The sequence below is a fragment of the Patiria miniata genome, unplaced genomic scaffold (genome assembly GCF_015706575.1).
Source record: "Patiria miniata isolate m_02_andy unplaced genomic scaffold, ASM1570657v1 HiC_scaffold_17, whole genome shotgun sequence".
Lineage (NCBI taxonomy): Eukaryota > Metazoa > Echinodermata > Asteroidea > Valvatida > Asterinidae > Patiria > Patiria miniata.
The window spans coordinates 1,064,051-1,086,081 of NW_024037055.1; the positions used below are offsets into that span (position 1 = coordinate 1,064,051).

General features: G+C 39.5%; 2 protein-coding genes across 8 annotated transcripts in view; one reads left to right on the forward strand and one right to left on the reverse strand.

The window, feature by feature from the left end:
* Window positions 1-8,762, forward strand: part of LOC119723322 (CDK-activating kinase assembly factor MAT1-like) — a 29,370-nt gene extending 20,608 nt beyond the window's left edge. Inside the window, exons 7-10 of one of the 2 annotated variants that reach the window (XR_005270532.1) lie at window positions 1,713-1,832; window positions 5,338-5,465; window positions 7,656-7,896; window positions 8,228-8,762. Coding sequence is in view for 1 of the 2 variants with exons in the window: in XM_038193884.1 (XP_038049812.1) it covers window positions 1,713-1,832; window positions 5,338-5,465; window positions 7,656-7,818 (411 nt within the window). In the remaining variant the exon portion in view is untranslated. Of the gene's footprint in view, window positions 1-1,712; window positions 1,833-5,337; window positions 5,466-7,655; window positions 7,976-8,227 lie in introns of those variants that run through there. The other variant, XM_038193884.1, reaches the window with a different exon arrangement.
* Window positions 8,763-12,340: 3,578 nt separating this feature from the next.
* Window positions 12,341-21,141, reverse strand: LOC119723323 (tRNA (guanine(37)-N1)-methyltransferase-like). Of its 6 annotated transcripts, XM_038193886.1 has the most exons (5): window positions 20,812-21,137; window positions 18,154-18,294; window positions 16,773-17,436; window positions 15,093-15,881; window positions 12,341-12,985 (listed from the first exon to the last, which is right to left on the reverse strand). In XM_038193886.1, the coding sequence occupies exons 3-5, from the start codon at window positions 17,365-17,367 to the stop codon at window positions 12,933-12,935; spliced, it is 1,437 nt and encodes a 478-aa protein (XP_038049814.1). In that variant the 5' UTR covers window positions 17,368-17,436; window positions 18,154-18,294; window positions 20,812-21,137; the 3' UTR covers window positions 12,341-12,932. The 6 variants fall into 6 exon arrangements, with proteins under 6 accessions (XP_038049814.1, XP_038049817.1, XP_038049818.1 ...); XM_038193889.1 differs by lacking the exon at window positions 18,154-18,294 and having other exon boundaries at window positions 16,773-17,261; window positions 20,758-21,141; XM_038193890.1 differs by lacking the exon at window positions 18,154-18,294 and having other exon boundaries at window positions 16,773-17,261; window positions 20,812-21,139.
* Between the last annotated feature and the right edge of the window lie 890 nt (window positions 21,142-22,031).

Consider the following 22,031-nt stretch of genomic DNA (forward strand, 5'->3'; position numbering starts at 1 on the left):
TATCACGGTGCGAACAACCATATCTCTTTTGGGTTTTTTTTGGTAGCCCTGAAAAGGACAGTTTGATTTTATCTGTCTTTGGCATGTTTGGTAACTTTCAAGCAAAACAAAATGTGAAGCATTCCTTGCATAGAGCTCATCTTACTGCGTCTTTGTCGCTGCTTCTACAGAAAATAACCCACGTTGCAGTCTTGTCAGTTGTGTTATGCCGAATCTGGGGGAGTGAAAAAATGCCGTTGTCTTTGGTTTGATAAGAAAACCGATGTCCATGTTGACTGGTATACATGGCTTGGCAGTCCATCAGCTTGGCCAACAATCTTGCAGCATCTCGCTTAAGGCTTGCTTTCTTGTTCCCATCTTGGCCAATTACTGCTACCGCATTAACATCCCGCATGTTGTTGCAGTCACGCCATAAAGTGTATCTTGCCCCGACTGTGAGGTGATGGTTGTCATAATGGTGCATACCAACAGCTAAAACACCCTTAATGAAGACCTTCATCTTGACTCTTGTTACGACATGGACTATTACTGTTCATTTTGTCATTTCGCCTTATATATCATGAGGAGGGATCTTGGGAGGGATCCTGGAAGAGATTGAGGTGCGATCGAGATAGCCAATCATTATCTTGCCTGCCCAATGGACCAATCACGGCTCTTTTACGGATTTGCATGACTAGGCGCGCGCGTAATAAAACAAACCGTATCGTCGGCTTACCATCACTGTTTTTGAACACAATGGCGTCCAAGCGACATACATGTAGTTATAGTATTGAGCTGAAACGACGGGCTGTAGAACTTGTTTTCATTGGAAGTGACAAGAAAGTGGTAGTTTTTCAATTATTAGCAAATCCTTTCAACAATACATGTAAAAGGGCGCCATTTTGCTTTTGTCACACAAGGTACTCCTTGTCAAAAGTGCATTATGAACAGTACAAAAAATTAGTCCTTCAAAATTACCCACAAAAAAAGTTTTGAAGAAATATTGGCCACTACTATTGTCCAAACAAGTTGTTTAACATGATAAACAAGTAAAAAGTAGAACTTACTCCAAGAAAATGAAGAAAAGTTTGATATATATTTGTACACAAAGCTATGAAGACACTACTGTTCTGCCTTCAATCACGCTTTGGCTCATGAATATGGACATTTTCATTATTATAAAAACTAAAATGTTGAAATTTCTCCCTTTTACTGCTACAAAGGAGGTGAAAAGTCATAGTTACATGGCAAGAAAGCTGTTTTAAATGTATTTAAGTCATAAAAATCCTATTACATGTTCCCTTTTAATCTTGTGCCGGTATCTTTGATTATAGTTTTACATTGAAAGTTCACTGTCAGAGGCTGCATCATTGAATTAGTATCCTGTCAAAACTTGATGGAAATGATAAGTACATTTGAATAAGATAGTATTTCACATGCCTTAGCACCTACATGAAAACGAGCTTTCAGAAGCAAGCATTTGGTGGTGGGTGCTGATAAGAACTTAAAAAAACCATTGCAGTAGGAGTTTTATTTCATTTTTTGCTCTTTCAGTAACCGAGGGTAAATGAAACATTACAAATATTGAAACAAGCCAAAAAAAATCATCCGTGAAGGTAACAACTTTACACATTTGTATACAAATCATGAATTATTTAATATCGATACTCAAGAGATCGATGTGCAAGTTTAAATTTTACACAATGCATTTCCGTCCCATTTTATCTCTGCAGATATACTCAGATATGCCAGCGGCCCGTGTGATTGCTAGCCATACTGCCAACGTCGAGACACAAGAAGCACCCGTTTTCAAACTACCCAAGAAAATGACCTTAGCTACTGGCATCAAAGTGGTACGCACATTGTTTTCACTGACTGATATAACGTTTGACTCAATCTTGAAGCCAAGGCTGTGTCAAGTTACTGTTTTTTTTAATCCTCAATTGAGTAAACAGTAGGTACATTTCTTGCATACATTTCCTTCCTACATTTCTTGCATACCCATGGCAAGTCATGAGTGCAAACATTCTAATTTTCCTAAATTTTCATAAAAAAAATAATACAAGAAGAAGGAAAAAAAATACCCAGCGGTCTCTTGGGGATTGTCTGTCATGTCAGTCATGGCTGTGCTGTTCTGTTGTCATCAATAGCCAACCTCTGCGTCTCGATAGTCCACCTCGTTCAAATGGTAGATAAATGGGAAGATTGCATAAGTGAACCTTCCAGCATATGGGGACGAGGTTGGCTTGAAAGTCGGGAGTGGTCAAGGTTTTTTCGGTACAATGCGTGCAAGCCAATGTGGCAGTACAACACAGTTCGGTAAATAAGTGGCGCTTACTCAGCGCTGAAACCAGGCTTGAATTAAAGACTAGTCCAGCGCTGACACATTTTTTTTGCAATTAACATGGGTCCATCACGCATGTATTTTTGTGGGAGATCCTTTGAAACACCTTTGAACACCTTTGAATACGGCAATAGCTACTCATAATGAAGCTGAAATAACCCTCATTTATTTTTAAATAAAGTGTCTTAGAAAACTGAAAATATTGTACGAAGTTTTGTGTGCTTGGCAATTTCCGTCTCTTTTAACAACAAAGTTGCATGGAAAAGCCTTTGAAAACTTCTGACACTGGGAGAGCATTGACCTAAACTATCTGCTTCATTTGAAGCATTACATGTACTTTGTTCTTTAGTGTATAGGAAATATTGAATAGTCATTCAACATTTAAAAATCGAAATTTTGGGTGTGTGGGCTGGTCAATACAATTTCGAAAAATATCAAAATTGTTTAACATTGACTATTCTGAATCGCCCCTAAGAATGTTAAAGTTTTGAACATGGCCATTTTCTTGATGGCTAGGGTCTGTCGATATCAGAAGTTTTGATTATCCATATATTGTTAAACTTAATTTGATATATCGATAATAACATGAACATTCCTTTGCTGGGAATTAGTCACAATTCTTAATTGATTCTAGTTTACCAGCACTTACAGGAAAGTTCTATCAGAGCTTTTGTTTTTCAATGTCATGTTGTTGTCCAGTCTCTTTTGATTAGGAGGCCGTAAGATCGCCTCGTAAATCCTGGTAACAGTTCATTGATGGCTTATGGTGGCCGATGTAGATTACCTCTAGTATCTTTCGTGATAGGAAGTGTGCTTCCTGGTCAATGATGCGTGTGCTGGTCCAGTGAATGGTGTGTGCGTAACATTGATGACACTCTCGTAATCATCCTCAATGAGGATATTGAATGGTTCACCAACCACATGAACCATGTTGACCCCAGCATAAAGTTCACGTGCAAGAAGGAACAGGACAACCAACTACCCTTCGGCAGAACTGCAACTATCCCCAGTGGCCTCTTGCCAAGGGCGGATCCAGGGGGGGGGGGGGGGCCAAAGGGGGCCATGGCCCCCCCCCCCCAAACGAAACAAATTTTTTAATTTTTTTATGTGACATCGCAATAAAGGCACACCACCATCTTTTCCTCAAAAAAAATTTGGTTAAAGTGGTCAGAAATTGCCTCAGATCGTACCACAGAGCATCTAGAATCCAAAATTTTTCAGGGCCCTTAAGCGGGCCCCGAACCCCACGCCGCAATTTTTTTTGGCCCACTTTTTGGGGGGACCAAAATTTTTTTTGCCCCCCCCAAAAAATTGTGTTCTGGATCCTCCCTTGCCTCTTGCCACAGTGTCCACTCATCTAAAGTATCTACCGGTACTCATCTAAAGCTCTGATAGAACTTTCCCGTATTGTGCTGGTGAAAAAGAATCAACTAAGAATTTGATCGAAAAATAAAATATTTACAACACACGTAAGTTCTTGCCAGCCAGGCATACAAAGCATGATGCATGTTGCAACCCCCCTTCCCAATTAAACGTATACATATAAATGGACATAAATACTTTATGTCCGTTTTGTCTTACCAAACGTACCTCTGAACACCTTTTTCACGTCAAACACAAAAAAATGTCTGCTCTCCTTATTTTTACTTTTGTTTATTTACAATTGATGAATTGAGTAGGAACTTTCTGCTTTCTGACAAGACCAACAAGCTTTCCTTCGCACTGGTGAAAGCATGCATAGTACATGTTGGATGCATGCGATGATGATAGACTGGTTGACGCCATTGTAAAGATCATAGTGCATGCTGAAAAGAACTAGGAACAATCTACAGCATTGTACAGCAATCTAAAGTCAAATCCCGACATATATGTCACGAAAACATCTTTAGAAAACATCTTTCTGTGAGTTCATTCACAAAACTTTTATATGTTTATGTATTTTCTGTTTTTATGTATTTGTTTTGATAAAAATTTCAGCTTAACTACCCTATATTGAAACAGCAAGTAATCTGAAGCAGAGGAATTGTTTTCTTGGACTAGTCAGCAATATTAAGAAAAGTTTTCGCGCAAAGATTTAATGTACACTTATAAATGTATATTTATGAATACATGAGACGAGACGTTATGTATATTATGCACGCACACATAATTACATGTACTTTTACACTGTACTGCACGCGATCTCTTCACAAGCTGTACGTGCTCAGCTCAGCTCGGTTATATCGCTTTGGACCACATCATTTTTGAGCGAGGGGTGTCAGTCATCAGGACATTTGCTTACTGTTTGTAAGATTCAAATTGCAATTGTACGTGCAAATATATTATTGTCTTTTCAGAAACCATTTTTTAAATGTTTGCATAGTATTTTTGCATTACAACAATTGCTAACAACGCTCTTGAGGCATTCATTCATTCATTCATTCATACAAACATTTATTTCAATATTGCCGATTATTATACAAAATGAACAATGAGAAACTGAGTGAGGAACACAAAACTATTAGATTAACCAACAAGTAATGTAAACAATCTACAAATCTACGACTCGTTAACAAATTATAAATGTTGATGGATTCCGATGCGGATACGTTGACGTCGCAGTAAACATGTATTGTACAGTGTATATATTTTGACATTGTGACTTACTGCAATTAGCGAGTTTAAACCTATCTGTTATTTCAAGGGAACTGTTTGGTATTTAAAACAATACAGTTATACAAAATTCCTTCAATATCTTCTGTTGACAAAGCTTTTTGTCAGTGGTTCAGCAGAGACGCATTGGCTAACATTTTTTTCTGATATTATTTTCTCATATCAAATTCTTTTTTTTGATATTAAAAAATGCTATCGACTATTTCAATATCACGATGAAAGAGCATCGCCATTCACCATTCCCAGTGTTGGCCTGAAACACGTACCCAAAAAATTAACTCCTGAAACAAACAATGATTTATTGCTCTGTGCACATTCAGTGCGCATCAATGTTTATGCTTTGATTTGTTCTGTTTGTGTAGGGTCTTGGCTATCAGGATACCTTCCTGCCTGTGCCTAAGCAGGAGGTGGTTGTATACCAGTATGAAGAGGAGCATTATGAGACATATGGCCCCACTGCACCAACCACAGAGGAGATAGACACACAAAGGTTTGTTAGATATATCTTACATTCATTTATGTTTATATTTCAGAACAGAGGTCATTTATGCAACTGCTTAACAATTACCAGAAAAGATGTGTTAACTTTAAAACACTTTGTCAAGGCGTGAATGTAAACACGGTTGCATGCGCATGGAGATTTCCATAGCAACATCATTTATTTAAGCAATATTTTCTGAAGTTAACTTGCTGTGCTTATACTGCTTACAGTCTCAGTGAAATAGACAAATGCTCTGTAAGCAGCATGAAATTGTCTCCAGGTCGTGGAAAGATGATCTCACAACTAGTATTAAAGGGAATAATAGAGTGATGGAGCAGTTTTAAACATTTGGTTTAAACCGGTAATGGCCCTTGCTTTCAGCTTGGGCTGTAAAGGCAAGGGTTATTATCGGCGAAAAAAAGAACCGGACAAATAAAACTGCTTGCTGACTTGATTTACCTGAAATAAACAAATCAAACACAATTAGACGCTTATAAGTTACTGCTCAATCACACTATTATTCCCATTCTTACATGTAAACTTACGTTTGGTTAGAAATACAAAAAAATTAAAAAATTAACAAAATTTGTCTGACTTTTGCTGATCCATGTTCCAGGCCATTTCCATGAACAGAGCACGTGATGACTGTCCCTCAAAATGACACCATCACAAAAACAGTTTTAGAGGATATGTAAAGTCATCATAAGTCCATCAAAAGTCATCCAGTATCAAGTCAGTTGACAAGTTATTCAAAGAACTGTGACAAAGGCAGATCATTTGTCAGTTTGATCCCGTCACTAGTCACCTGACCTTGTGACCTGACCAGCCTGCAACTCTCAAGTGCATATGTAAACCGTGAAAACTGACTCACTATGGGGAACTTGCACAAAACCAAGACTCAATTGGGATTAACTAACCAAACTAAACTAAACTCGGGATCTTTGAAAGGAAAAGACGCGAGGAAATTGGAATTTAGACACCGACACAAATTCTAAATTTCAAACTGAAAAGGACCTAAAAGAATTTATTTACAAAAACTTAAAACCAAAATCCAGAAACTAAAAGCAAAGAATAAAACCTAAAACCCGAAACTTAAAACAAAGACTTCAACCTTAAACCAAGTACTTAACCCTCAAACCCACACAGTGTGTAATAATAAGTGGACCTTAAAGAACACTTCTGGAAGAAAATCAATGACTCTAGCAGAAAAACACTCACACAGGGCAAGGCGCACCAAAAAAACATCAAGGGGAAAGAGAGGCTCAAACATATAGTGTTCTCTCCACTGCCGCTGGTCTGCTACTGATCATGAGGGGGTTTGTGGTCTTACAGGGTGGCAGGGCACATGGTCTTAAGGGAAGGGAACCAATGGCATGAGTCTAATTCACATACAATGTGAAATACAGGTACCTTGTTACTGGGGAAAGTTTATCAGGGGTATACATTACATGTACTATGGAAGGGAAGGGGGAAGCTAACAAAAAGGCTGGACTTATTCAGGGGGCTATTCCTATACTTAAGCATACAAAAATACATGGAAAAAACACAAGTTAAATTTGGCCCTGCCACACATAGTTCCTGATGACAAAGTTGTTTTATAACCCTTTTATCATGAGTTTTGGGATAAAGAAACAATATATTTTTTAAATATAAATAATTCAATGACCTGAACTGTATTGGTCAATACCGACTTTGATAAGGTGTGGCCACTGTGGACTCAATATATGAACAGTAGATGGCATCCATGATGTCTAGTGAGAGCTCCCGGAGGAGTCATTCATTGAATATATAGTGCAAACTTCTCACAATTAACTTTATTGTGAATACACACAAACCCATATTGTTTTCATGTGAGCAACAGGCCTTCTCTTCGTAACCAAGTGAAGGGGGTACTGTTGTCCAAAGTGTTAAGGTGCCTACAAACTCAGGGTGCCTTGAACATTCACGCCTTGCTCTGTGACTTAAGAACAGCCTGTCCAAGTTTTGAACAATGAAACAGGACTGGCATATCAGATTCAGACTTCTAAGATGTTACCTTTTACAGTTTAGTTCATTAACTGTGTGTATCCTCCTGTGTACTGTCATTACAAAATTTGGATCATCACTCATACTTTTTTTTGGAATGATATTTCCCATTATGTAGAGAATAAGCTTAGCATAATAACCTTTATCTAAGTCTCAGTTTAATTGTGTTGGCAGATATAACAGGCATGTACGGCCAGCTTCCCCACAAGGTGAAGCAGGTGGCTATGGACACAACCTGGCATGCCTCAGGGCCTTGCAAGAAGCTTTCTCAGGTTTGCTGTTCTTCCCATTGATTCATGGCAAAAAGGAAGAGGCTTCTGTCATGGAAACGAGTTGACGGACAGACAATAGTCCAAGGTGTATTTAGGACATTTAGCCCCCTTTTGACAACTGTACCCTAGCTGTGAAAGGCTTTGTGGGATTCGGCTACGTTGTGCAGGAAATGAGAACTACAATTAAGGCATTGAATGTGAAACACATTTTACATGGACCTCATGTGTATTGGGTATTCTACTCAATTCCTGCCTCATGCCTACATGTATGCACATTGGGCATGACTTTCATTGCCAACCTCATCATGCACGTTTACATGGATCTCATTCTGGGCCTCACAGCCTAGTCCCCTCCCTTTGACAGTCCAGTGTGCAAATTGATATAAAGTCATGAAACTTGGCACTGATGTTTTTTAATGCATGATGGCCAATCCTGATACATCGTATATGGTCGCTTCATCTAAACTTATTAGGTTAATGAACCTAGTTGTGACTTGACCCATCAAAATGAGGTACAAGTCGCCAGAGCTAATTTTGAATTATTTGATTTGTAAAAGCCTTAAGGATCTACATACATAGGAATAGTCACCCTCTTCACACCCATAATATCTGTATATACAGTAAACTCCGGCTAAGATAACACTCTCGGGACCAGAGAATTTGTGACGACTTACACGAATGTCGGCTTCTGCTGCAAGTCGTCATTTTGCCGACTTACACAAATACACAAATTGAATCACAGAGTGAAAAAAATAGATTGAATTAATGGCCTATGCGCATTATTTTAACGGATTGGGTCACAACTTCAGCCTAATTAAAGAGTCTAATTAAATATCTTGACTCTGATTAAAGAGTCAAGATCTGTGCCAAGTTTCATGACTTTATACCAATTTGTGCACAAGGCTGCATATTCTGCAAGAGGGATGGGACTATCAGTTGAGCCAAGGGCGGATCCAGAACACAATTTTTTGGGGGGGCCAAAAAAAAATTTGGTCCCCCAAAAAAGTGGGTCAAATTTTTTTTTCGGGGCCCGCTTATAAGGGCCCCGAAAAAATTTTGGATTCTAGATGCTCTGTGGTGCGATCTGAGGCAATTTCTGACCACTTTAACCAATGTTTTTTTGAGGAAAAGATGGTGGTGTACTCATTGCCTGCCTTTATTGCGATGTCACATAAAAAAAAAAAAAATGGTTTCGTTTGGGGGGGGGGCCATGGCCCCCTTTGGCCCCCCCCCCCCCCGGATCCGCCCTTGAGTTGAGCACGAGTGTCAATGCTAGACTCATATTTCATTTATTTTGGACTAGGCCTCATACCCATCCTGTTCTTGATATCCAATGAATATGAGCCTCGTACCCAGCTTCGTGCACTAACCTCAATCTCAGCCTACTTTCCAACTTGTGTTTGGACATTACCATCATTCTCATATCTAGTGGTGTATCAACTGGGGATATTGTAATTTAGTCGTGGAATTTGTAGGTATCTGGCCAAGAGAAAACCACTTCCAAAATTGTTTGTTTTTTGCACTGTCATGTGTGTAAATGCATACATTGTAGCTGTACAATTTTCTACATGTAATATACCTACAGTACCAGCCATGGCAATATAGAACAATTACAGTTTTTTTTATTACTGTCCAAGGTACAAAATGTATATTTTACACCTTACTTGTACTTTCTTTCTTTTATCCATGTCAATGAACTTTTTTTAAGTGTCATTCCCTTCTCTTGGTAAGCAACTATCTAAAAAATGCCATTAACCCTCCTACATGTATGTGTGACGGGTCGTTTTATAGAGACTATTGAGGGAATGGCAACTTGATGGACTTCTTATTCAAATGGTGATTTATTCATTACCTGTAGTTCGAAGACAAAAATATATATGTTGTCAGTTCTTTGCATGACAAGGTTATCCTCTAATCAGAAATGAAACAATGTTTAGACTTTAAATCAAAAAGTAAACGTTGAACATAAAGTAAATCATTTAGTAATGTGAATTAGGTTATTTACACTATTTACAAGCAGGTGGAAATAAGATGAATATAAATCAAGACTTGAAATTCCCGCCAAAACTGTTCTTGGGACCGCAATCTTGCATTTGCCCCGAGTAAATCAAACAAAGTAATGGAAATGTCATTGTAACAAATTAAGGAACATCAAACTTACAGTTAATTAAATAAGACGCTAAAAGAAAATGGGAATAAAGTATAATCTGAAACTACAACATTTATCGGTGTGGGACTGGAATTGACCCATCAGTGATCGTTGTCTTCCGAGCAAAATATCTATCTCTCTAAGTTATTATTTTACATGATGAAATCATTACAAACATGATAAGCTTACACTTCATAAGGATATATCTGAAGTTTTAAGTACAGTTAAATAAGAAATGAAAATAAATCAAGCAGTCATTACCTGTAGTTCGAAGACAAAAATATGAATGTTGTCAGTTATTCGCAAGACAAGGTAATGACGAAGCCCGTGAAAATAATTTAACAAGGTGGAACCGCCGAGGGCGCTACACAAAAGCTAGTTGCGTAACATGTCAACACAAAAGAATTAAAGGGGGGGGGGTGGTATCTTAAACTCGATGACATTAGTAACTACATGTATATGTACACCTGTCACATATGTAAACATACATTCTGTGCCAAGTTGTCCTTTCAGTCAAAATCAATAAAGTGACTGTTTTCAACAGTTAAGAGCTCCCTGCCTACATACAGCAGGATTGACTGGCTGTGACTGTTTATGTAACTTGATACAGCTATGTTTTGACTGTAGGTGATTGATAAGCCAGCTGTGCCTACCACTTGCCTGTTTTACTGAATTTGACTATCCACTGTGCAGTTGGTGACTAGCCTGTGTAAAAGTCATGGAAGGGGAAGAGGATTGAATGTTTCAACTGTCTCTGACTGTTCAGATAGCAGGAGGGTTAAGAAAATACACAACACCAACAAGACAACTTTGCAGAAATAATAAATTATAATGGAATAAGATAATTATTGTAATGGACTGTACAGTATACATGTAGTTTTCCTATAAAATTTGTATTAAATGAAAGACAAACCAAGCACTGTCATTGCATTCTTTATTTAACTTGACAAGCCTGCCCTGAAAGTATACATGGAGAAATAATGTTTGTTCTAATTATGCACAGTTTTTGTGGAGGGGTGTAAATTGTACCATCAGTGGGGGAAGTTTAGCACACAGACTGTGCTTACGTTGCAAAATCTGAGACCATTTGCATGTTTCAGAATTACTCCACAAAATAGTCAAACTTTTAAGTTGTATATATACATGTACATGCTTTTTGGGTGTGGCACCATGAAAAATAGATTTTCAAATTGAATTGATAATTTTCTGGCATTACATTAGTTTTGAGCTTTCCAATGAGACATCAGACAAAAACTCGCCCCTCTACAAGTAATCAATTAATTTCAACTCATGAATTAGAAACGCCTGCTCTTAATTCAGCTGAAGCGGGCAGGACCTAGCTTTTGTGACGGTACAGCTCATGAACAACAATTTCAACAGCTGTTCAGATTGACTGTACAAAAATGTGCATGTGAACCGGATACGTGTATACACGGTATACAGCTACATGTAGTGTCGTACCATTGCGACAATGCAATCATGAATGACACGTGAAACAAGACTTGGAAAACCACACTTTTGCAATCCAGTGAGAGAGGAAAAGATGCAAAATAGCAGAAGTTATGATAGAACGTAGGAACTGTTGGACCTGGCCAGACCAGGTGGATACAAAATGTGTGATTCAAAAATGTACGTAGCTGAAACGTCACTAAATATGAATATTTATAGAATTTTGCTCAAAACTTTCTGAACTGAAGCGCGCTATTAAAAACCATTTTTAAAACTTTAAAAAGGCCTGCAAATGTAAAGCAATTTTATTTGTTACAGGACATTACATTTCTTTAAATTCATTCAGAAAAGAAAATCGTAATTTTGAAAAAGCACCTATATACCAACTTTAACCCTAACCGCCCTGAATCCTCCAAAATCCTTTTTGCAAATTGGAGGAATTTGCAGGATTGAGGTTACATGGCAAAAGTGCGTTGCTGATTTCGCAGTACGCACTGTGTCAAGGTCTTGGGCCGGACCTAGTGTTGTTTATGCTCAGCCGTGCATAAATTTAGTCCTTGATTATACTTGACATCCTCCGCACTGCTCCAGGATGTCACTGCCTCTGCCTCTTGACAGTCATAGCCGGAGGATTTTGCAGGATTCAGGCAGTGGTCATCCCTCCATGGACCATATTCAAGAAATAACGGAGGAATTTGCAGGATTGAGGCTACATCCTAGCAAAAAGGCCTAGGGAGTTAGGGTTAAAGCTAACAGGGTATGAGTTCAAGTGTGCACGAGTACAAATGTATGCAGCTACAACATATACATCTGGTCACTTCAAATGCCAATGATAATTCAAATTTTTAAACAACGCATTTAAAATATCATCTACTCAAAATTAATCAAAAGTTATTTAACAATGACATTCCAGTGGGTCACCTCCACTTTCATGAAGTCTCTATCTTCATACCTTTTTTATTATAACTTAGAGAAAATTACCAATGCTTGTAACAACTTAAGTAAATCTCTGGCATTCCACCTCTAGCCCTGCCAGCTGAATGCCACCAAATATTAGCTTCGTGAATGGCGTGCAACCACCAATTTTATCAACACACATATTGCATTGTGTATCTGTACACTCACAAGGCTCCCTCCTATGGAGAAACCATCGTGCACACTATTGTACAAAGCAACTACCCTGCGCCACGCCAACTCTAGCGGGATGCGGCTGTAGCTGTTTTGCTGGAGGAAATCCATACAGATACAGATGACAGATTACAATTGTCTGAACAGTAGCTAGCACAATACTTCGCCATTGAAGGAGGCCTTCGTGATTGTATTGATAGTGTGTCCGGATTGGTCTATAGGATGAAGGCCAGTTAAAAACATGTATAAAAACAAGTTTTTGCTACATGCTTGAATGTGCTGTACAGCACATTCAAGCATGTATCAACAATAAATTCCAGACTGCAATGTGACTCCAGCGGAAGTAGTTGCACGTTGGAAAAAGATGGAAATGCTCATGTACGTTTACGTGTTGTTTCCACTGTACATGTATCCGAGAAAAAAAATGTCGGAAAATGAAGTGAAGTATTCCTCTCATTCTGTTCTGGATTTCTTCACTGGTGGTGCTTCTGTTGCCTCATATAAATCTACAGAATGAAAAAGTGAAAATTACATGTGTAATTTGGAAATCATTAAATGATGAACAGAAAACGGTCTTAAATCTTATTTAAATCATGGACTGTGTACAAGAAAACGTGCTCATACACTGACAGATGTGTAGTAAAATGGTATAAACCTCTGGTTCTTTATCAACTGCAAACCACACTGACATAGCAGAGAATGCGGTTACACAAAAGCCAACCCCTACAGAAGTACAATGTACATACATACATGTATGTACATGTGGACTAGTGGATGATTGTGCAAGTAGATCATAAATGCGGCAAGATATGACTGCAGTGTGATGCCGTTGGCCATAACTACAGGGTCCTGTTATGTTGGTTCGTTTTCATTCTACACTGTCTTCTGGCATTATGGCGGGTTTTGGTTCTGTAACAACTTGCTCTTTTTCCCTTGGGATATTTTGCTTGTGTAACTGGGGTGCTCTTTTGAGCAGGATCTTAAGAACATTAAACATTTCCTCTTTTGGTCCTAGAATTACATGTATACATACATGTAAACTGAATTGAAAAGTTACATGTAGAAATGTAAATGCTCAAGACAGTAGAAATGGTAAAACAGTACAACGGTAGAACTAGAAGAATTGCATATTGTAGGTGCGCACACTTCCATGTATCTCTACTCTTTGTAATTTTTTTTCCAATCAGCCAGACACATGGCACGTATAGGGGCTGCAAACCTCAGTCAGCAAAGACTTTTGAGAGGGTTATTTGGAGGATACTCCTTTGCTTATTACTCCATGGGCCTGACCAGTTGTTGGTACCACCTGAGGTGGCAAAACTTTAAGTGTTAATTTCTTTGTTAAATTAAGTGAAAAAAATATATGATAGCTTTTCGTAATGAGTAGGTTAATATCTTTTTGATGCAGGTACTCCTTTTAACGTAAACCCCTGGGTATCAGGGAGGGGGCCACAACCCAATTCCCCCATGAAACTTATTATAATTACCCCTGAACGCTTTGACTGATCGGTATTAAATTTGGTGATCTCTCTTAACTTCTACCAGAGGTCTTCTACCGGAGGGGAACCATTTCAGTTATTATATAACGTGTGTGTGCATTTTTGAATAGGACCCAATGTTTTCTTTGTCCAGGCCTATCATGTACTTACTTGAGACTAAAATTCACGGCAACCCGACTAACTACATGTACAATGCATACTGAGAATCCAATATGGCCGCTTCTCTTATAGATTGACTTGAATAGAATATGTGAAATATCCTATTCAAGCAATGGGTCATGTATATGTACAGTTTTATTTCCAATAGTAAAGGCAGAAAATGCCTTGCATAAATAATAGAAATTGGGTCGGTTATCAAGGCCAATTTGCCCAAGTTTTTGGGTTGGGCAGGGTTATACCGTAGAATCTAGCGGGAATGCGTCGTCTTCCATTCGTGGACTCATCAGCTGGTGGTACATGTATTGAGTTGTGTGGGAAAATAAACCTTTTCTCTTAATCATCCTGACAATATTTTGGTTTATAACCTCAAAGTTTATAATAACAAAGTTTCATAATAAAGTTTTATAATAACTGAACTGGTTGCCATGGTAACAATGGGCATGCTACGTAATTGTTTTTGTACCATATTGACCTCTGGTAGAGGGTAAAAGAGATCACCAAATTTCATGCCGATCAGCCAAAACATTCAGGAGTAATTGTAATAAGTTTCATTGTTGGGGGGGGGGGGGGGGTGTGGTCCAGCACCCTGATACCCATAGGGTTAACGTTAAAAAGGGGTCTGGACATTCAAGGGGTGATAACCAATAATAAGCTACCATGTGCAAGTATGTGTTACCATTCAGCACTCCATACTCAAGTACCAATGAATTTTAAGAACATTGGTATGAGAACTACATGAACATGCAGATAAGCCAATGTAAAAAAATTGCCAGATGTCCGCGCCCACCTTCATGTACACAAATGTACATATGTATTTAGACTGCTCGCTTGTTTTACAGTGTGACATTTTGTTGGACTACAAAACTGTTTGCCTTTAAAAGACATGATGAAAGCTTTTGCATAGGCCCACTAACATTCAAAGAATTACAAATGTTAAACTTCAAGGTATTTGTACCTTCTGTGCTGCATCCAAATATGACTGGTGCTGGCACTTTGAATGACACACACATCATCTCCTTATTGGGTGCCACATCTCTGACATCATGGACGAGGGCTCCCTCAATGCTGTGACTCAAAACTGCCTCAATGCGCCGTAGCACATCACTAGCTGTATCCACCTCCTTTGAAAAGCAGTAGCAATGCACTGTGGGTAGCTGAACATGACCCCTGACACCAGTCGGTATACTCTGCAAGAGGCTGGGAAAAACGTCCAGAAATTCAATGGCCAGTGAAGGCAAGTTCATGATGACATGAGTTCTTTGATGAGGATCACAACATGTATTCTGCTCTTCTGCTCTCTTGACCAGGTCTTTCCGTACAATGTCTCTGATGAACTCCCTGCCATCCAAGTTATACGTCCTTATTGATCCCGTATTAATTTTGTTGAGTTTGACATTTCGTTCCAGCCACTTAAATGATTCCGGGTTGAGATCGCTGGCCAGGACTGAACAACCCTTCTTGGCGGCAGGTACGGCAAAAGGCCCCACCCCTGCAAACATATCATACACAATATCACCCTTGTTTAGCATGCCCACAATTCTTGTGTGCTCAGTTGAGAGGCGAGGATTCCAGTAAACCTTGGAGAAGTCAAATTCAAAAGAGTGGCCATGCTCCTTTGTTGTGGTGATCATGTTGTTCTCCCCAGCTAGTAGCTCCATGTTGAAAAAGCGGAACTCATTGTTGATTTCCCCAGTCTTGTTTACAACAGTTTTCAATCCAGGATTCTTGTCCATTAGAACTTCCCCTTTAAAAAAGTAGAGATAAAACTTGAACATCGAATTAAGAATTTCAATTCAGAGGGTCTATTTTAGAAAACTGAACAATTTTTAAATAATGTTTTGGAGTAAATTATGAATGATCACACACACCTTCAAGAGTTTGCAATATTGAGGATTTGTAGTCGGATCCCTAGCAAAGTCTGTAAATGAACATGTTTGTGTACTTCAGTACCTTTTTTTGTTTTTAATGCAGTCCTTGAAAATGTACCTTGGTACAACATTTGTTTTGCAGTTTCAAGGGTACATTCCTTTTTTAAATTTTTTTTATGCATTAACAAAATTCCATATTCATCAGCAAAAGTGTGATCTTATTTCAGGCAGAAACCTCAACACTACAGCAACTGCAGCACCAAAAGATGGCAGAATTGTGGAAATTTTGCTGTCGTAAATTTTCTTTTCTTTTGTGATGTTTTGTGTCAGTACATGGCAATGAGCAAGTAAGCAAACTTTTCTCACAAATGTTTTCATTGAGCACATTTGTTTGGTTAATAATTTGAACAGAACCCATAAACTGAACATTGTCTTCCTGAAATGACATCACAGCAACAACACCACATTTGTCTGGAATAACATGGAATTAAAAAAAAAATGTTTAAAGAACTGCACTTTTACATAAAAGTAACTAAAAAGGGATGTCACATAGTTTTCATACATTTCAGAAAAATTCGTTTCATGTACCATGTTAAGTATTTAAATAAGGTGTGCAGCTCGGGTACAAGTCAGAAAGCTGGTGAAATCATCAAAACATTGAATTGGAAAGTCTCCACACATCTTCTTTCACACATCCAGTAAAACATAAGATTACAGTTTTTTAATGTATTTTTTTTTACAGCAATGTCAGTGAGCATGAAACTTACCAATAACATGCTTGTACTTGAGTTGCTCAGGTCTGAGATTGAGATGAGCAATGTGACCAATTCGACTAAAGCCCGTTGGTACCTCCACGCCTTTAGGAAGCAAAGACCGAAGAACTTCATCACTGGTCCAGTCACTGTACTTCAACTCCAGTGGGAAATCTCCAAATTTACTTTCTAAGTTGTGCTCCTCAAGAAATGTTATGCCAGCTTCTCCCAGTGAGATGACGTTGTCCGATGAGACAATCTCTGGGTTTAGGAGGAGAACTTTCTCTTCTGGGTCACTTGGGCTGTTTCTCAACGGCTTATGTGCCACTGCCTTGGGTTTAAGAGCCTTCAGGCATGTGTTGGTTAGCTTCTTATTAAAGCGTACAGCTGGGAGGAGAATTGTTTTCACAAACAGGTCGCGGTTCAGCATTCCTCCTTCATCAGCTAAGGTCAAGACCGGTGGCAGGAACATGTCCCCAGTGTTCTTTTGGAAAGTTGCCATGGCTATTGCAGGGATACAATGCAACCCAACAAAGTTACTGGCATTTGATGAGTAGATGCGAGTCAGTTGGGAGAAACATTTCATCCGCAATGTCAAACAGAAAGCCATTCAGTAGAATGTATTTGTTAGAGGTCCAAGGTTATTCATGTACTCTGCAACACAAAAACAGCAACATACCTACAGGTGCAAGAAATTAATCAATAGAATGAAAATGAACTCTTAATTGAGTGGATCAATAATTGTTGTGTAACCCCATGGGCATCCCCAGGATTTTTTCTAGAGTGGGGGCAAAGCAGTTTTTCGCCAAAATCCCTACATTTTCCAGCATTTTCCAGATTGATCATTTATTCCCCCCAACCCATTAAATTAATAACAATATGATTTCGCGCCTCTATTTTTTTCAGTTCTTAAAGCACTCTTTGTCTTTATGCATTCTATGTGTCCTCATCTATGGGAACGGTTGTTAAGAAATTCCTAGACTGTTAATGTAGCCATACATGTACATAGCCACACTCCGTTCGTATCTCTGAACTTTCAGAATGTCTAACATTCGTGTTGATGTGGAATGACAGATCCTGTGCCACTGGAAGTTCTTGGATAAACTCTTACATGTAAGTGAGCACTGAATATGTAGTGCTGGATAAATTTCGGGACTGTAACTATAAGTGCAAGGTCTCCAACCATGATTTCCAACACGTCAAAAGTTCAGAGATTGGGAATGGAGCAGTCAGTGCGACAGTTCCAGATCCCTTTTTATATAAACTGCTGTACACCCGCCCGTGTCTGAGTGACATCATTTCGTAGTACATGTACATGTACAATTCTTCCTCTTCAAGTTGATACCAAAGATGTTCACAAAGACTCAACTTAACTGGATCAGGAATGCTACGCTACCTGGAACAAGTACTAATTCATCATTCACCGGGCACTCAGCGCACTCAATGTGTCAAGCCTTCATCATGTAAACTACACACAAAACTGCATCGTATGCAAGGGTAATCGCAGCTGTCTCATGCAGGGATAAAAATCTGTTGGCTAATATGGCAATTTAGTTAATTCAAATGCCCCAATAACTATTACTCAGTCAGTGATAAAATGTTGACCAAGTTCCACAGGAAACCAGATCTTTGCCTGTATGTGCTTCCTTTCACAGGTCAATTACAAGACAAGTGGATATTTTTCCGTTGGCTTGTGGGTTTATGCTATTTTCAAAAATGTCTTTCTGCGACAATTACAAATTGACAGACCTTCAAATTAGTGAAAAAAATTCTCCAAAAACACAGTTCGGTTACACTTGGAGGATGGGAAAACAATTGATAGGCACATAACTACAAAAATGATATTGAGTTACATGGCCCAGACAGCAAAGATTTTCCATGAAGTGTCCACTGCGTAAAATTAGGCATTAGGCAGGTAAAAATATGAAACAAATGTTTTATAATTGTTTTCGCTATGGTGGTAGAATTTATACCCTGCACCCAATTTCATCAAACTCTTCGTAACTTCCGATGCATTGCAGCGCTGCGACGCATCGTATCTCTACAATGCGTCACAGCTGCGACGCGTCCTGCGATCCATTTCATTAAACACGTTGAAAGCGCGTCGCGTCATAGGTGTATTTATAGCACAACTCGTTAACTGTTTTATGTATTTAGTCAGCGTACAGTAAATAGTCATCTGATATTCAACAAAGAGTCGTCGGATCTCAGCTCGAAATTTGTTCAAACGTAAAACAAAATGGCAGCCGTGCGATGCAATTTTGAAGGAAAACAAGCTCTCATTGGACTGTATAGCTACTTTGAAATTTCAACTCTAATATTCTGGTCTAATTCATAATTATTCAATGAATTTTCTATTTACAACTTTACACACATTGCCTCGATATTATAATCTCGTTAATGTAATGTTTATGGCAGAAAACTGGCTTAGAAATGACTCTTCTTACTTTGCGATGATCACTAGACACGTCGTAACTTGCGACGTGTTTTATGCAGTTGTCAAGGAACTTAAGACGCGTTCAACACATCGCAACTTTCGTGAAATGGAAGATACGACGCGTCGCGAGTTGTGACGTGTTACACGTCGTAACTCGAGTTGCAACGCTTTGCAGCGCTTTGTGAAATCGGGTGCTGGGCTACATGTAGGCCTACTCAAGCTGCACCCGATTTCATCAAACTCTTCGTAACTTATGATGCATCGCAGCAATGCGACGTGTCGTATCGCTACGATGCGTTGCAGCTGCAACGCGTCCTGCGATCCATTTCACAAAACACGTCATAAGTGCGACGCGTCGTAGGTGTATTTACATGATTTATAGCACAACTCGGTGACTGTTTTATTTATTTAGTCAGCGTACAGTAAATAGTCGTCTGATATTAAACAAAGAGTCGTCGGATCTCAGCTCGAAATTTGTTCAAACGTAAAACAAAATGGCAGCCGTGCGATGCAATTTTGAAGGAAAACAATCTCTCATTGGACTGTATAGCTACTTTGAAATTTCAACTCTAATATTCTGGTCTAATTCATAATTATTCAATGAATTTTCTATTTTAACTTTACACACATTGCCTCGATATTATAATCTCGCAGAGCTTCGTGAAATCGGGTGCTGGTTTTGTGGTGAAATCTGACAATTTTGATTGGGGGTATGAGTGAAAATGGTCAAAACACGTTAATGGTAACCATATACGGCCACGTACCTAGGACTCTCGCCCGACCATGTCCAAATGTTAAAAAAGCAATCTGTAGAGTCCTAGTTACTCGGACTAGTGCCAGTGGTAGTGCAGGTGTGGAAGGTAATTCTGTCCCCCGGTAAAACTGTCTGGGGGGAAAGAATTACCTAGGTAAAAGTGTCCTCCCCGGCCTGTTAATTCCAGGTAATTCTGTCCCCCCAGGTTTTTTTGTCCCCCTCTTTTGAAACCCGGAAAGCCAGATCTCTTTATTGTTTTTGTGAATTCACTCTACAAGGTATAAATTTTGGACCTTTATTCTGCCCTTCATGACTATAATTTTTTTTAATTTGGTCTATTATTAGATGATAATGTGAACAAAATGTTTCGATTTGGAGTACGGCGAAATCTATCGCGATTCTACCGCGATAGCTCAATACAGCGGCGATGCATGGCGATGGCCCTCGTCTCATTGATACAACGCCTACTTGGATTGGTCTGTGTTCCCATCATAGCGCGTAACAAAATTTCCTATTGGATGAATTCCACTTGAAGCATATGTACAAATGTGAAAATCACTGCCACATATCTTGCAGCATGTGCTGGCGCGACGCGCGCAACACGCATGCTGCTCTCAGTCTCAGCATGGACACATGTCTCAGGGACACATTTACCAGGGGGACACTTTCAGCGTTGGACAGGGGGACATTTTTACCTGGTGGAGGGGTACAAATCTACCTAGGTAAAAGTGTCCCCCCGGACACAATTACCGGATCACGAGCCGGTAAATGCGTCCGGGGGGACACATTTACCAGGGGGACAGAATTACCTGTCACAGGTATTAAAGTGGTAGGCCTAAGTCTAGTTGTGGGCTGTGGCATACCGCATATATTGGTCAGGTGAACTGTTTTCATCGGTTAAACGGAGTGCGTACACTTGTGCGTACAACACTCAGCAAACAAACTGCTCCTTTGAGACGTCTAATCTTCATGTAATTTCACGAGGAAATTTTGAGGCTCGATTTCTCCATGGTGCACTATTGAGCTGGATAATGATGCACGATCGCGATATGAATTGATGACCGGTTGCGCTGGCTCCGATCGATCCTCTCTTGTTGCAATGAATGACGCCCTCTATTGTTCGATTTTAAGTTTCGTTACCGTATTATAATCCGTTGGTGTGGTCGCATCATCGGAGGGCTAGGGACAATAGCCTCAGCTGGCTCCTGAATATTTCCAGGGATTGCCCCGATACCACTGAGGCAGGGCCGGGTAGGCGTTCCATATGCAGATGACATTCGGGATAAGCCTGGGATCTGCAATGCTGGTGACGGAACATGAGATAGTGACCTCTGCATGGTTGACTGACTAATGATGGAAAAAGATAAGGCGCGGTCCGGTGGGGATGGCGACCAGTCCATATACAATTCTGTAAACATGATGACTTTACTACATTGTATGTGCGCGTCGCTCATGAAGAGTTTGCCACTGCAGGTCACTGATCATCCATGAAATAAGATGAAAGATGAATTTGTAACCAAATTTGACGCTTCATCCCCTGTCAGGGAGATGTGGGACACATATAGAGTCAAAACTCTCCCAAATCTTGGACCTTGTTCCATCCAAATTCACATCTAGTCGTTTCAACCAGCCATGGGTAACCCGCAAAATCAAGCAGCTCAGTAGGCAGAAACAACGTGCTTACAACAAGGCTTGCTCCCATCGCCGTCATCGCAATCATCGTCACTGGGCCAGGTACAACGTCCTGAAGAAACGTATGCAGAACGCATGCAGAGAAGCATACAACAACTACATCAACAACATTGTGTGCCCAGATCTCAAGTCAAATCCCAAGCGTTTCTGGAACCATATCTCAAGCAAACGCTGCGACAACAATGGTGTTGCCCCTCTCCGTGGCCCCAGAGGAGCTACATACACTGGAAGTAAGGATAAGGCAAATATTCTCAACGACCAGTTTTGTTCAGTCTTCAACAAAGACGAGGATCCATCCACCATGCCAGTCCTTGGCCCTATCCATTTCCTACCATGGATCACATACAGATAAATGTCAACGGCGTAATCAAATTGCTGAAGAAAATAAATC